This window comes from Polistes fuscatus, unplaced genomic scaffold (assembly GCF_010416935.1).
Source record: "Polistes fuscatus isolate 324 unplaced genomic scaffold, CU_Pfus_HIC Scaffold1, whole genome shotgun sequence".
NCBI lineage: Eukaryota > Metazoa > Arthropoda > Insecta > Hymenoptera > Vespidae > Polistes > Polistes fuscatus.
The window spans coordinates 12,953,168-12,971,248 of NW_025112997.1; the positions used below are offsets into that span (position 1 = coordinate 12,953,168).

Genomic DNA, 18,081 nt, shown 5'->3' on the forward strand with positions numbered 1-18,081 from the left:
AAAAGGGGGAAGAACACGAAGAAAAATAAGAAGACAACGCAAAGGAGAAGGAAAAAAGAAGAAGAAGAAGAAGAGGGAATACGAAAGAAAGGGGAGAAAAAGAAGAACGAGTCTCTCTCTTTTTCCTTTAGGAAGAAGAAGATGAAGAAGAAGAGAGAAAGAAAAGGAGAAGAAGAAGAAGAAGGAGTAGGAGGAGAAGGACAAGAAGAGGACGAAGACGAGGATCCATCCTGGAGCACGGAGTGTGTTCGCTTTCGAGCTCAGAAGCAAACGGAGCTCACGAAGGGGTCGTCGGACCAACCAACCGACCGACCGACCGGTGTGTTTAGTAGTTAGGAAGCTAATGGATGCCTTAAAGAACGACGGGTACATCGTGTTGCACGACGTGGACGCTGGTCCCGGTGTTAGGACCGATTTCCTGGTCACCTTCTCTCCTCTCTCCTCTTCTCTCCTCTTCTCTCCTCTTCTTAAAGTAAAAGGATGTAGTAGTCTTCTGCTTCTCGTAACCCTCTGTTTGACCTTGGGTCATTGATCTTCTACCGCCCTTCTACGTAAAACGCACGCTTCTTCCTCTTAATGGGACCGTGCCAAGTAGTTTCAAGTACGTTTCGTGCTTCTCTTGTAAAAGAGAGGAAAAGATAGTTAGAACGTATAAGAGAAAGAGAGAGAGAGAGAGAGAGACTAGTCGTGGCATCCTAGTAATGACGTGGGAAAGATTGGTGTGAGGTATTCGAACGTGTAAGAGGAGAGCGAAGATTTCTTCCTATAGGAAGGAAAACTCATTCCCCGAACGATTTTCGATAGTGTATATATACCTTCTTTATACCTATATGCCTACACAACTTGTTAGATTTATGCGCACGAAAGCTATTATAAATTGTAATGTTTTCAAGATGCCTTTCCTACCGATTGGGACGAACTGATACGGCACTTTCGCCGACGTCGTAGGACGCTGGAAAGTGTCGATCCTCGAGACATCGTGGAATGCTGATCTCGTTATGGAATAGTCGTGTCGTCTTTATCTTTAACGGATTTTACGTACGGATTGCCAAGCTTATTTTTTCGAGTTACGAGCCGAATGTGTTCCCTGTTTCAAACGGGAATAATCGTTCTTGTTCGCGCATCGAACTCACCGGATTATTCTTATTATGAGATCCCTTTTGTAGTCATGAAATCTATATACATATCGCATTTGCCGAATGATTAATTGTTTTAATGTTAAAAGAAGATTCTTAGTGAATTGAAGAGAAAGATATATTATAAATAGAGTGAACGGGAGAGAAGGGGAGGGGAAGCAGGCAAGAAAGAATCAAAGAGATCGCGACAAAGAGATTATGTTCCTCTCGATATCTTTCTTTTGTATTATCCTTCGTATTCTTTCTTTTCTACACCTGCGTATATACATATTTATATATATATCTTTTTCTCTCCTTTTTTCTTATTGTTGTTCACGTGTGTAACAGCAGAGAGAAATACACGAATTAACGACTATAACTCGAGGAAAGACGTTTTAATATGCGCTCAAGAAGTCATACGCGTTCGGACCCCGCGCGCATGAGAGAGAGAGAGAGAGAGAGAGACGCCGAGGTGAAAGTGTATACTTTCTACAGCATCCAAACGACTACCGTGTTAAGCCTCGCTTAGAACCTTTTACCATCTCAAAATTGGATTTTTTTTGTTTACACTTTCTCAGGAATGTTATTATCTGTCTACAGGTATTTACGTACCTATATAATATACCTACCTTTGTTATTCTCGTTATTGATTTTTTCCCCCCTTTCTTTCTCTTTCTATATTTTTTTCTTTTTTCTTCGCAAGATAAAAATTATAGTGGAATTAACAAAAGGAGAATAATAAGACACGATTTGGAAGAAAATTGAGCGTTGTTAAAATTACATTATACCAGGAAGAAAATATGAAATTAGATTAATGAATGATATTTATTGTGCGAGACGTTCGAGATCACATATATTGTAAATTTCTCGTGTAAAAATATTCGAGATAACTGGGAAGGTAATTGATACTCGGTTTAAGGTAAAGTCGTGACTGCAGTTTTAAAGACTCAAAGAAGAAGTCTCCGGAAAAGAAGCCAACTTACAAATAATAATAAGCGCCTCTACGTACTCTCGCTGACGGCTTCTCGTGAATAAGAAGAAGAAGAAGAAGAAGAAGGAGAAGAAGAAGAAGAAGGGGTCGATGAGACTCGTGAAAGTATTTGTTGCTTTGATAAACATTTAAAGCGTAGATATTTGCGGACAGTAAGGCAGTGGAACGACGAAAGCGTCAAGGCCCTTTTTTTTCATTTAACGAAAGAACTTGTCAAAATTCATTAAAAAAAAAAAAAAAGAACCTTCTATTATATCGTATGAAAATATTTATATATTTTTATAAACTTCGTTCGACAACGTGAATCTTACCAAGCCCGGTGTCACATTTGAATAATTATTTTCATTTTAAATTATAATCGTGTAAATGATAATTAAACAATATTCTAAGTAAAACCCTTAAAGTGTATCAGTAAATTTTTGCAGATTTTTCGAGAAAAAAAAACACCCACCCACGATTTAGCGTAAGTAAAATTCACTTTGTCCGAAAAAAGGATTAAAGGGTAATATTTTAAAAATTATTTTTATAAATTATCGATGTTAAATATTATAACAATAAGTTTTATTTTAATAAGACTGTGCGAAAAATGATTTAAGTTTGGTACGGATCATCGAGTGTGAAATCAAACCGGAGCGATATAATCCCCCTTTCTTTACCCCACCACAACTTCCTTCACTTCTGCTTTCGATCCAAAGTCGATTCAAAGTCTAATAAAAATATTCCTTGGATAGCTAAGTTACCCCCCCTCCCCTATGCACTTTTCTTCGTGGTTTCTTCTGAGTGATCGTAAAAGTCTCGCGCGACTTCTCCCTACTACTACACAACACCACTTTGAATTCTTATTTCCGCTGACTCGTGACTTCGATGATCCCAACAGAGAACAAAGAAACGAAGAACCTTCAAAGGACCCACCGCTCTATTTCTTTTTTCAATCTCCTTCCGACTGACTCTTCTACCCGTAAAATCATGTTTACCTGCCTTTACCTGTACTAATACTTTTATATTCTTTTCTACTCGCGTTTCTTGAAAAAAAAAAAAAAACGCTAGAGGTACCAAATCTTTTTTGCGAAAGATGACGGAAGAAGAAAGGAAAAACAAAAATAAGAACAGTGTCTTTAGAAAAATTCATTATGCCTTCGGGATCGATTAAACTTAAAGTATTTAATTTCTTTCTTTGTTTCTTTTTTTGTTTTTTTTTTGTTTGAAATAATATATTAAAAATTATATTAGAAAATACGATAAAATAATAAAAGAAATGAAACAAAATGTTCCGTTTAAAACGTCAGTCACGGCTATGACATGTTTAAAATATGTGATTCACATTTAAAAAAGATTCTCCTCGTTTGCTATTCAAGACGTGCCTTTCCAAGGATCCAAACTTTCGATATGAGCTTACTCGGGAAAGATATATCGCAAAGTAAATGTTCCGCGAATTGTTGTACTCCATTGGAATATGAAACCAAATCATGATGATTCACGCGTATGTATAACATATACGTTCATACGAAAGGGTACACAACACACATACATAAACATACATAGACACATTCATATAATACGACATATACGACATATAATATAGAATATTCATTGCGAAACGTTAATCAGTCTAGATTATTTCTATGACTTTCGAATGAGATTTTCTTCGCGGGAGGCATGGAATTCGAAGGACGAATATATCTCTCGATAATAATTATCGTGAAAAAAGAACACCGGGGTTCGTTGGTTATAATAGCAAGGACGACGAAGTTATATAGTCAAAGAAATATGCCGCCGAGGTTTTGTCACGTGCTGTGCCTCCTCATCATTTTCTTCTTCTTATTCTTATTCCTCTTTTTCTTCTTCTTTGCGTTCATAAGCGTTCCTCTTAAGCTTTAACTTTTGCCAAGAGCGATCGCGAACGAACGAACGAACGAAGAAGATGAGAGGGCGTATCCGGTGTTTCAAGGCTACTGGATCGTGAAAGATGCCGATAGAAGGATCTTCCGTGCGGTGGTGGCGGCGGCAGCGTTTGCTCGTTAAAAGCGCGTGTGCACTATTGCAACTGCAATTTCCCTTTCGGAAAGAATCAACGGAAGCGATACTTCAATGGATTATGAACTTTACGGATTGGCGCTCACTCAGAATAGTTACCCTATTATGTTCCTCCAACGAATAGACTATGATATACAAAAAATTATTTATTCTTCCTACAAGTCACAAACTGTTTCTAATATACGTATATATATATAATACTCGCATAAGTCGATACTTATGTATATTTTTAAACTTTCTATGGTATCTCTCTTATAATAGTTTTTACCAAACAAAGATAAACTATTTCCTGTCTTAGGTCTTTTAGATTAAATTTTTCGTTATCGTTTATCTTATATCGTTAATCTTATACTTCTCAACATTTTTTCAAAGTCAATAATATAATAGAAGAGTCATGTGTGTAATTATATTTCTTTTTTTTTTTTTATTTCTTTTTTCTGTCGAACATAACTATCGCTTTATCGATTAATAATCTTAATCTTTTATAGCTAACAAATTTAGTAGAAATATTACGAATCTCTTATATCGATTGTAATTGTTCAACGTAGATCATCGAAATTATCTTTTTTTTTTTTATTTAGTTAATCTTTTACCGACAAAAAAGAAAGCAAAGATTCAATTTCCCATCGCACGGAATAACTTATTTTTCCCTTTCGGAAGATAGAAAGAAAGAGAGAGAGAAGAAAAAAATTCTACACGTTAGATTTCACGCATTAATTTGAAGAGTAATTAATTCCTAAAAGCACAAGGAAGGGGGGGAGGAGCAGGAGGGAGGAATTGTTGGATCGTTATCGTTGGCAGCCGTTGCCAGGAATTTCTTCTACGTTCGTTCATCGATAAAACGAGAACCCTTGTCCGCAGGTGCTGTGCTGCTGCTGCTGCAACTGATGGTTAATAGCTTATGGTTGTGCTATAGGGAGCTAAATAATAATAATAAAAGAAAAAAAAAAAGAATAAGTACACCGAGACGACGAGAACGGAAAACATCATAACGCGTTTAAATGTTGAGATAGTGGAGAACGATAACAAAATCTTGGTATATTCCGGTGGTATCCAGACATTATACATTATTTTTCTTTTTTTTTTTTCTTTATCTTTCTTTTTTTACAATTAGTTTTTCTCTCTTTCCTTCTTTCTCTCTCTCTATAATTACAAAATACATAGTACGTAGCATCGTATGTATAAATACAAAAATTGACTTTACAAAGAAAAAGTAGAAGAGAGAGTGAGAAGAAGAAGAAGAAGAAGATCGATTACACGCTTATCTCAATGAAAAAGAAATACCAATCGATCTTTTTCTTATTCTCTCGTCCAAACAAAATGCGGAAGATCACATCAAAGGCGTGCAAAACTCGTCCGAGCATGTCGCTAAATTCACAAAAGACTGATATGGTTCAGAATTAGAAACGCAAAATATATAACCGAGGTAAAAGGCCTTCATTGTATGTCTCCCCTTTTTTTTTATTTTTTATTATATGTATTTATTATACATACAATTTATGTACGTATACGCGGATATGTATATACGCAGTGACGGATTAACTCGGTAAGAGCCCCCAGTCTCGTAGTGCTCTTGAGATCTTCAAATTTCTTTTCGTTAGGGTTGGAGTAAGTTGACTTTTTTTTTTCTTTTTAATAAATTTATTTAATGCATCGATGCATCAACGAAATTTTACATTACTTTTCTTGTTCGTTAATAATTTAATCTAATAAAAATGAAAAATTTATAAATTAATTTATGTAAAAAATGTATATATATATATATATATATATATATATTATTAACAAATAATTTGAAATTATTTTTCTTTTCTCTAATTTGAGTTCTTGAAGGTTTAGAAATGTTTAACTACCTGGGGACTATCCGTCATTGTATTTACATATACCTATATTATGTATATATACGTATAGAAGAATATAAAAGAAGAAGAGGCCTCTTACGTTGCGATTTTCAAGCGCAATCAGCCAGGAGAGATGCGCGATCTCTCTGATCTAGCCGCGTTCCCTTCGTCACATCTTCGAGTTATGAGTGAAAGAGAAAAAGAGAGAGAGAGAGAGAGTCTAATGTAAGATAAAGGAGAGCGAGTGAGAAAGCAATAAAGGACTTGACGAAGAAGAACAAACACAGAGAACTCGGAGCGTGGGAGTTCGACCTAAGCCAACCCAGGGAAATCGAGATCACGTGCATAGCAAAAGCGAGACACCGTGTAGATCCGCGCCAAGATCTTTCAAAGTGTAGTAGTACGATCTTTCGCGTACGAAAGTTTCGCCCTGTTGTGTTGGTTGTTATATCCAACTTCCTTAATATTATCCTTTCTTTCATTTTCTTTTTCTCTCTCTATCTTGTTTAAAAAATTACTCCTTATCTATAATATAATCGTTTTTACGTAAACAAACTATCTTGATCGTATTTGATACGTATATAACTACTTTCTTTTTTTATTATACGAAACTTCGAAAAATATCAATCCTCTTTTCGTATCGAGAACAATTTAATGACAATCTTTTGTTAATATTATTTTAAACAAAAAAAAACACCATTTTAACGTAGATCTTTTTAGGATCGGTGCTACGTTTAAATAATTTCTTTTATTTTTCTTTTTATTATTCATTTGAAATTGTGTATATATAATAAACTATTAAACAATATTTTAGAGATCCTAAATAATGCTAGTGAATTTTGTCAAAATTTTTTTAATAACAATAACATTTTTAAAAAAAAACCTCACCACCAAACTGCGTCGTTAATAAAAACTACCTTACCAACGAAGGGTTAAAAGTACTCCCATACAACACGAATCCCCCTTATAACACACCAAAGATATTGCAACTATTGTATTTATATAACTCGATTCCCTTCTACAATATTTTAAAACAGGGGTACTCAACCTTTTTCTTGCGCGGAATGCACATTGTTGCCGGTTGAAAATCAGGTCATCGAGTTTGAAAAACAATAGAGAATGTATTTAAACATCGATGCGATGTTTAATTTTGTTCATTAGGATAAGAGGGGTTGTGAAGTGAGGTTCGAGCGCAATCAGCCAAGAGAGCCCCATCAATCAATTTTGGCTAATAACAAGAAAGACAAAAAATAAAGAAATGTAAATTCATGAATGGCCGTGCCGAGCTGATGCACTCGAAAGGCTTTTGCTGAGCTCAATATGCATTACATTGTTGCATTACATTGCTACCGATTTCTTCTGTTTCGATATTGCTTTTTTTTTCTTTCTTTTCGTTTTACCGTTATATTATTAATTTATTCTACGGAAGTCTACTGTATTATTCGTTGAGAATACAAAAGATAGAAGTAAGAAACTTTCCTTTTGAAACTTCTAAAACTATAATTCATTTATAAAATGATCGTATATATATATATCGTAAAAGATCGAAATTGGTGAATGTCAAGATTAACATGGTGAAATGTCAACACACACCAAATACGTCAGTGAAAGACCAAATTATTTGGGTTCATTCCTATCATTAATATTTCGAATATATACTGAGCGACCACCATGTGAATCTTGACATTCTCCTCATATATATATATATATATACATTTTCATCTGTTTGTGATTATACCAATTAACAAAAAATAGAGGGTAACGCGAAGTAATAATAAAAGAGAAAGAGAAAAAAAATTGTGTTGAAAGATAATTTCGTTCGTAAACGAGGCGAGCAAAACGTATATTTCGAGCGTTATCTGTGTCGGTCTATCGAAAGAAAGGAAGTCGGAGAGTTGGCGGCCCGCCGTGAGCATCGAGCGTGACGAAAAGATAAAAGAATCGCAAAAGAGAGAAGGAAAAAAAAGAAAAAGATTGACAAAGAGAGAAAGAAAGAGAGAGAGAGAGAGAGAGAGAGAGAAAGATGAAACTCGCGAACGATTTTCGATACTTCAAAAACCAGGTCCTAATCTTCTACGTTCAATTTTGTTTCTTTTTATTTTTTCTTTTCTTTTCTTTTATTTTTTTCTCTCCCTCGATCTAGAACGTCCAATGAAACGAACCCACACACACACACACAGTGATATTACAGACATTAGATACAACGTACCATGTAACAGCCTGCAATTAGAACGTAGATAACGAGTCGATTCGATAAAGACTACCCACGATCGTTCGTATTCGTATTTTCCAACCTACATACCTAGAGACGAACACTGACTTTCAGTTCTTATCGATTTTTTAATATACATATTATTATACATTGGTTTTGATACATAGGACATCATTCATACGGATATTAAGTTATTCAACATTTAATATTTTCAATTGTTTTACAATTTTTTTTTCTTTTCTTTTCTTTTTTTTGTAATAGATAAATCGTCGAAAAACTTTTACCTTTGTCGTTGAATTTTTGAAATGCGCATTTTAAATTTTTATTTTATTTTTTATATTTTTTATTTTCATTAAAATCATAGATATAATACAAATTATTATAATATATCTTTTATGCGTTTTTAATTGTTCTGTCAACATTATTGTCGGATTTTATTTTGTTTTTTTATTTTTTGAGCATTTTGCAATCAAAGGGGTTAAAAGTATTGTTTTATGTTCAACTAAATGTCACTAACATTTATGCTAATTTAAATTATTGCTCGTCATAGAAATTTTTCATGAAAAAAATCATGTTTGAGAGAAGTATGATATATGTTAATTCTTTGATACACTATTATCGATGCTTTTTATAATAGAGTAATATTAATAAATTCAACAAAAGTAATTTTCTCTCTTTAAGAATGATAAAAATGTAGTTATTAAATTTGGACTGAAATGATCAATATAGTATTTATTACTCCCCCTTTTACGGTTTTTAGAGACTTCAATGACACCTTTATACAGTCCTTACGTACCTCCCTAAAATCAACAAGCAAACAATGTTATCAATTATACCAATTGTTGCTTTACTGATCTAACAGAAACCTTAAGTTTCTTCTAATTTTTCAAACCATCCTAAGACCATTGATAAGAGAACGTCAATAATTCTAATGTATGTGTTAAATTATTCTAGATTTTTGTTAAATTATATATCTTTTCTTTTTTGTTTCTAATACTATTCCACACCACTATCCTTACAAAATTATTACATAAAGAAACTTAAACAGAGTAGAGAAAATGAAATGTTAGTCCTGGGTAATGATATAATGATACGAGTTAACGCGTTAATAGAAAATTCTTAGTTCGTTATGGGGTTTTACGGTAATAAATAATGATAGAACTCGCCGAACGTGCCAAAGTATCTTCGCGAAGGGAAAAAAAAGAAAATTATGGAGAAGTGTATGTGTGTGTTGTGGCCGGTCGATGAACCGGCTTAGAATTTCTCCTTCCCCCTTAACCCCAACCAACCCCCCTACCCCTCTCTCCCTCCTTTTCCCGATTCGCGATTCGTTCTGTTGAATGCCGCGAACCTACGTGGACAATGGCCCTCTAATGACGCATACTTTGACACGGTGCGTTAAAAGAGATGCGCAGCTCTCGGTGTCATTTGTTAGGAGGAGGTTTCTGTTGCCCCCTCACCCCTCCCCACCTCGCCCCTTTCCCTCCCCTTTTCACCCTTTCAAAAACGACGGTACGCGGACGACAATATCGTCATTTTTCATTGGTTATCCTAATACGACCCGTTGTTGTGTGTTTCCTCGAAGAAAATAATTGTACAGAGAAAGAGAGAGAGAGAGAGAGCTTCGATTATTTATCATCTATCGGGGCTTTTCAACTATACACGCCTGCCGCTTTGCCATTAACATAAGACTTTTCTAATAAAAAAAAAAAAGAAAAAAAAGAAAAACGCGACATTACGTATGCATTTGTATATGAGTTTTGATCAACCGGTTTTGTATCATCGATTTTACGTACACTCACGTTCAATCATTTCTATAAAAAAAAAATAAAAAGAAAATAAAAAAGAAAGAAAAAAACTCGATAATTATTTTTGCGTTTACAATTTGAAGAGATGAAAATTAATCGTTTTTATATCACCCAACGATGATATTACGAAATTTGTATTAATATGTCTCGATGAAAAAATATCTGTAGAAAATAAAAAGAAAAAAGAAAGAATTGTATTTTGAAATGTGAAATAGTAGGAGACGTTATATATAGACAAAACATATATTATTTATTCTAATATAATATATAAATAATATATATTATTATATATTTATTAACAATAGGATTTATACGTAACGTAAAAAAGAAAGATGAATTCATCAACGACATAATATAATCCTTTTAATTGGATTTTGTAGGATTACCTTGTTTTTTTTTCTTTTTTTACTGATAAAGAATCTCGAAAGAATGTGTCGAGAAAGTGAGAGGAATCTGTATGTTTCAATTAAACTGCCACCTTCTAGAGGAATAAGTAATAATCACGAATCACGTATTTGCTTAAATAATACATATACTATATACAGATAGAAAGAAACGCTGTACACTTGGCTTACTTACTTCCTCGTACTGTTGTAGGAGAGCTTTATGTAATAGGAACAACGTTCGTTGCTGTTGTTGTTTGTTGTTCTTGCTGTTGCTCCGACGATGGTGCTTTCACCCATGCTCGAATTTAAGTACGAAAGAATCGAATCGAACGAGAGCACAGAAAACGGTCGGTGCATTGGCCGAGAGAGAATCGAGTTCTCGCTTTCTAGAAGATTGTGTTTAGATCATCGTATTGCAAGGGAAGGGAATCACTAGTTGAAAGGAGAATCCAACCTCGTGATATTATTCACGGTTCATCGACTTCAAGAATGTCGTATTCGATATCTCAATGATCGAATTGAACTCGTTTGTAAACTTACACATTGCATACTAGTTTATGCGTATGTAGTAGGGTGTCTACAGAATCGCTTCATTGCAATAATAAATATATAATAAAGGATCGAGATGAGCACATCTGTCGTTAATATGGTTCTTTTAGGACCGGTATCACGTTTTAATATATATAACTATGTTTATTTTTAAATTGAACTTTTAAATAATAACTTTAACTATTAGACAATATTCTAGAAATCCTAAAAAAGAGTATTTTTTTAAATAACAATACTCACCCATTCGTATTATTAGTTTTGAACTTACCATGGAAACTTTCTTTTTCCATCTGAATTGAAACGCGAACTGATATGTAATAATAATGACAGTAATAATTCTCACTCCCGACAACAATGTAAAATATAGAAACATCAATGATCTGCCAACTTGGTTTTCCCTTTGTAATAAAAATGTTTAATTTGTAAATCTGATAAAGTGACTTTTGGTACATCCTGTATATATATATGTGTATGTATATATACATATACATACACATGCCTGTTAGATATAACATCGAGTTTCTTTGTTGACATCTCCGTTAGACTAGTCTCATTCGATAATCAAACGTTGTTAATCTACGCAGAGATACAAGATGGTGTAAGTAACTGACGGTTGAGTTTCTTAGATGTTTACACGTATTATTAACTTTGACGATCGATCATTTTTACATTACATCGTTCTATCTTACACAACTTTGCGGCTAGACACATCTAACAGCGATAATTCCTTAATCTCTCGTAATTCTATCGAAGAAAGGGAAGAGTTACGAACGCGATGGTTGACGTAAATATCTAACTTAGACACCTTTCTACGATGGGTAAGATTATTGCATAGGATCGGTTGCATTTTAAGAAAACTTTAAAGATAAGTATTCGTCTTTTAAATATAAGTGAAAGCGAACCAACCGTTTACCCGGACTTCCTCGTCGGGCACGCTATGATATTGTCATAATTCTACCATGAATAAAATAATAATACCAAAATAATGTTCATTATGAATATTTTTTTTTCTTTTTGAAGTTATTTCAATTTATATTTAATGTCAATTCGAAATGAACAAAATGTCTTGTATCCTTTTCTTTTTTTAAATATATATATATTCACATGGTGAAATGTCAACACATACCAAATACGTCGGTGAAAGACCGAATATTTGAATTTGTTCTTATATAATAATATTTCGGACACACACCAAGCAACCACCATGTGAATCTTGACATTCTCCAATTTCGATCTTCCACGATAACACATAATTATATTAAAAAAAAATATATATAATGGAAACTTATTTAACTTTAATCATCCTTACGAACCATTTTCAATAAATTCTAATTTGTGTGTAATTCCCATAATATTTAAATATTTAATCGTATCTGACTAAAATAATTGAATTCTAATCGTTCGTTTTCTTTGTCTACCATTTGCAGGGGCAAATACGCAACGGTGAGAAGATGCCGAGAGAGATCGAGTGGTAGGCAATGGGCCGCAAAGTTTCTAAGGAAAAGACGACGTGCTCAGGAATTGAGGGCGGAGGCACTTCATGAGGTCGCGGTGCTGGATGCCGCTGCTCACTGTTCTCGTCTCGTTTCCCTCCACCAGGTCTTCGAGACCAATACCGAGATGGTTCTCGTCTTGGAATTGTAAGTTTCTTCTTAGTGTGTTTTCACATACTGGACTCCTCACCTCTAACTGTACTTCTCTCTATGAAGCCTCGTCGTGCGGTTATTTCTTTTTGTCTTCTTCTATCTCTTTATTTCTTTGATAATACTTCTATACATTATAAACTGGCTCGTACGCGCGTCTCTTACATTATTACATTGTGCAAGAATAATTTCTAACGCAATCATATAGTAGATATATATTTGATATTACATAACGAACGTTACCAATTTATGATACCTTTGTATAATGATGTAATATGAATATTTCGTAGTATTAGCTTTCTAAATGGCACGTGCACGATTCACGTACGGATTCGTATCGTTATCCGTTCCATTGATCAATTTTTTTCTTTAAACTTTTTCATAAAATTCGTAATTCTATTGGATATTTTGTTGTTGTTGTTGCTATTATTGTTACCATTGTCAAAATGAATTATTTTCAATTGTCGATCGCTTTATTTTTTTGTATCGTTCGAATTTTTATAGAGCACCTGGAGGCGAATTGCAAATGATATTGGATAGAGATGAAGTACCAGAAGAAAGACAAGTGGCGAGATTATTGAAACAGATTTTAGACGGTATCGCTTTCTTGCATTCTCTCAACGTAGCACACTTGGATATCAAGGTATGTACCTTTAAAAAATATAAATATATATATTATACATTTAAATCGTTGGAATTCTTAAACGTATCTAATTGCGATAATTGTGTTTGTTCGAAAGATAAATCGTACAATGATTTAGTTTATATTTACATTAAACCATTATATTGCGTAAACGCGATTAGCAACGTGTCTAGGGGATTTTCTTCGAAAGTAATTTCTAATAAAATAAAATAAAAAATAGTAAAACGTGATAATAACAGAGAGAAATAGAGAGAAGGGGGTTAGGGAGGAGAATTTGTAAGAAAAAAAAAAGGAAGATAAACATTTTCGAGTATAATATCTCGAACGCGGTGACTGGGGGGATGAGGAAGGGTGGGAGGGAGATGGTAAGGAAGAGGAGGGGATAGAAAATTTAGCGCACCTCGTTCCGTACGAAGCTTATCTTTATCTTAGCGTTCCGTTAAAAATAACATGGCACGACGATAACGGTGTAAAGGAGGCAACTACGACGACGACGACGACAATCTTACGGTTGGTGCAAATAAAACGTTATCTCGCGATATTCCCGAGTGTCGAGTCGCGAGGTTTGTCTGATTGTGAAAGGACAAAAACTTGCGTTAAAGTTGGTGGTGGTATTTGGCGGAACGCCGCAAGGAATGCGAGTATATGCATTTGGTGGTCATGGTGTACTTCAAATTCCTCGCAACAATGTCCTTTATTATAATATATATATTGTTTACCTCGAGAATCGGTAAAAAAAAAAGAACAAAAAGGAAGAGAAAAGAGATTCTTTGGCACGAGGGAGGGAATCGAATTACTACAGTCTTTCCTAAGAGAGTTAACAACGTGTGCGTTCAGTCTACCTGTTCCGCATGTTGGACTCCGATACGAACGACCTACATAGATCGTCGTTATGTAAACACCTTCTTCTTTGCCAAAAGTCAATGCGTTCGCGCGATGCATTCTATGATACTACCGGCTGTTCGTTTAAAGATTATATAAAACACCCACACACACACACATATATATATATATATATATATATATTTATATATGTATTGAGAATCTTATGGGAATTTGCTTTACGTCTCAATGCTCTTTTATTATTAAGCTTTCACGGAAATTAATTTCTATTCGCGTAGCTTTAAATTGCTTTATGCAATAATATATACCTATATATATTATATATATTATACTTACGGTGACCATTATTTCTAGATAAAAAATACAATACGAACGATTAAATTATTTCATTGTATTGCGTTACGTGTCCTGCTTTTCTGTTATGTAACTTTTCAAAATCTAATACGAAGATTTATTTTAATATTCGACAATATTTAAAATTCTATTTTACAAGAGGGAAAAAAGAGAAAATATTTATACCAATTTTATCAAATTCATTTTTCTAATTTTTCAAATACTGTATATCTTTTTTTGAAAGATCTAATTTAGATTTTTAAATGTTCCTTCATTTCTATAAAAAATTCACGTTGTAATTATATTGTGTAATTGAAAATAATTTCGTTGTTTCGATTTTCTTCAGTTGCTGTCAAAAATGTTATTTGACACAAAAAAAGAATACCCTTTTTACAGGTGGGTTAGAAGTTAAAAGACACGTGGTATTTTATAAAATCTCATTTTTATTCAATTTAAAATACTGTAATTTGTTTTTTTTTTCTAAATAATTATACAGTGCCTTAAAAATAAAATACGAATGATCGTCGTAACCGTACCATACGACACGACTGGTTTGCTTGACAATTTGAAGAAAAAAAAGATAATCTTGAAAAATTGACAGAGACATTTGAACAAATCTGTCCTTTCTCGTACGAACGAGACACGACGGTCTTTCTTAAAAAAGATCGACGAATGTATATATTTACGAACAACGATAGTGCGAACACGTGCCGACAGAAAGGAAAGGGGTAGGGGAAAGGGGAATTTGTAAATTCAGAGACTCGTGTTGGTTAAGGAATTCTCGACAAGATACTCGTCTCTATGGGGTGTTTCTGAGCAGAAAATATTTTTGTAACCGACGTCGAGGGAGTCGTCTCTACCATCTCAGAAGAATTTTTCTTTTTTACGAAAATAAAATCCCTTTCTTTCTTACTATATATAAACGCACACGCACGCGCGCGCCTGTGTGTATGTGTGTATGTGTGTGATTATTTATACGATTTTTTTAATCGATAAAATTTTAAGAAATGTCTTATCACACGATTTGTTCGTATTCCAATGCAATGTAGGTATATTTTCTATTATTAGAAAACATCTCTACTCTCACCGAGTTATATTTCGACTTGTCAATAATAAGTCGTCTTATACTATCATTTATCATCATTGATCCGTGGCCTTGTCGGTGAAATTCCCGGTTGAACGAGTCGGCAATTATACGCTCGCGAACGTGAATTCTCGACAATAATATATATAGAAAAACTTTCGACGGGTGTGTAAAATTGAGCCGCGTGCGCCGTGTCCTATTTGAAAGAAATAATACCCAAAAAAAAATATATATATATATAAAGAAAGAAAGAAAATCGATCGGAAGACAACCGTCACTGTTTGCAAGGATTAAGTGGATTACTCGATTATATTCGAATCGAGAAGAACGACGAAACATGAAAGTTCTTTTTATCGATAAGAAAAAAGGTTTGGTCATTTAATTTCTAATATTTACGATAAATAAAAACAAATAAAAAAAGAACAAAATATTGTGGGGTTTTTGAATTGTAAGAAGTATAGATATGAATGTGTGAATGGTATGAGTGTGAGAGTGATTGAAAGAAATGAAAGAATGCATCCGGTCGAGACAAAGGAAGAGCGTTAGATAGGAATGTTAGTTTATAGGTTTAAGGTTACATCGTCCGGACTTGTCGCCTTTGTATCGCTACATCGAAGTCTCCCGAACGTTCTCGAAAATGTGAAATACCGGAAGAGCATTTGCGTGTGGCTTGGAATGATCGGGAAGTTTCCAGGGAGATGACGAGAAACAACGGGAGACGATGGAGGGGATGTAGGATATAAGTGGGCGACGGAAAGGACTGGGGTGCGTGCTGTGCTGCGTTCTGTTCTGTTCTGGGTTGCGTTTTTCTGAGAGTTGAATAAGATTTGAGGAGTGATAAGTGTAACGGGAGGTACGAAAGACAACGGGGAACGGCGAAGGATTAAGATAGGCGACGACGAGTCGGATTCGGGTGTTCCTTGCGGTTGATTTCGGGACGTGGGGAGTTACACTTATTATTAGATTATTAGATTATTAGATTATAGATACTTACCATTTTATTTTCTTTTTACAAACATTATACCTTGTTACTTATTTTTAATAAATACTACTTTACTATTATCATTATAAATATATCACCATTATACATAAAATCTTACAATATATATAATATATATTACTTTAAAAGGTGGCACGTGCTTTTGAAGAAACCATTTCGCGTTTCGAAATAAGATTATAAGAAGAGAAATAAAAATAAGAAAAAGTAAAAGAGAGAGAGAGAGAGAGAGAGACGATTTCTGATAGGAGATTTGCATGAAATTAGCAAATCGTTCGCGTAGGTATTAAGCTCATACGTAAATACGTATGTATGTTAGTGTTTATCGATTATCGAAGTGATCGATATGGGCGAACCAAGGCGAACAAGTATTAATAAAATATTCTGTTCACAAGATGAAGAATAAGAAGTACAAGATATATCGTCATACACACATCTCTCGCACATTTACTTATTTTACTTTTCCTCTTTGCTTTCTTCTTCTTCTTCTTCTTCTTCTTCTTCTTCTTCTTCTTTTTCTTCTTCTTCAACTTCTATTTCTTCATTTTCTTCCTTCTCTACTACACTCCTCCAACATTTCTAGCCGACAACACGACGGCAAGATTACCACCACCAGTTTGTGGTTATGCAACGACCTATCGTGCATTCTCGTCTTTTGTGAAAATCGTGCGAATAATTTGCCGAGACAGCGTTACCGAGGCAAATCGGAAGATGCTACCAGAATATGATGTATCTCGAATAGGGTTGCCAACAGTATCATTTTCACCCTTCCCCTTCACCCCCATGATGACACTTATTCCGTGTCTCGAATTTTTTACTAATAATTTATTCAAGAACGAGGAATGTAATAATAAATGTAATATTACTCCTTCGTTTAAAAAGAAAGAAAAAGAGAGAACATTTTACATTTATTATTTTACAACATTTATCTTTATAACTAAAACGCAACTCAAATATATTTTATACATACAAGAAATGAAATAGTTAAATTATTATTTCGTCGAATAAAATAATAATTTATCTTTACTTGGATATATTTTATGCTAATCCTTCAAACGGGTATTCAAATGTTGTTAACCCTAATCTCGAAAGGAAAGTGTGTGTATCTGTGTAGAGATATAATGTCAGAGAAAAAGAAAGAAAGAGAGAGAGAGAGAGAGAAAGAGAAAAAAGAAAAATAAAAAGATCGGTACGTGATGAAATGTTTTAATAAAATAGACTTAAGAAAATAAGGCTAAGAAAATGTTTGTCGGTCATTTACATAAAACTCCAAAGATACGTAAGAAGTTATTATTTGAAGACTTTCCATACGATATTTCATCTTTCATAACGATATCATCGTAATATTAAAAGTCATACCGTACTTTATGTTTCATCATAATTATTTTTCTACCTCGTAAAAATTGAACATGCGAGAGAGAAAGATAGAAAGAAAGTCTCTTTGTAATGAACAAAAGCAAAACAACGACGTAATCCTCCGGTATACCGGTTCGCAACGACCTTTGTCATACTTTATCAGCTATTCAACGAATGTTCGATAAGGAACGGTGCGAGTTTATCTCGATGCGATAAGATAACGCTTGTTACTTTGAGATATGTGAA

General features: G+C 33.9%; 1 protein-coding gene across 1 annotated transcript in view; it reads left to right on the forward strand.

Annotated features, from left to right (window-relative positions):
* The window catches only part of LOC122522939 (death-associated protein kinase related-like), a 92,976-nt gene that overhangs the window by 57,781 nt on the left and 17,114 nt on the right, over positions 1-18,081 (forward strand). Inside the window, exons 2-3 of the mRNA XM_043644365.1 lie at positions 12,364-12,576; positions 13,084-13,222. Of these exons, the coding sequence (XP_043500300.1) occupies positions 12,364-12,576; positions 13,084-13,222 (352 nt within the window). The remainder of the gene's footprint in view (positions 1-12,363; positions 12,577-13,083; positions 13,223-18,081) is intronic.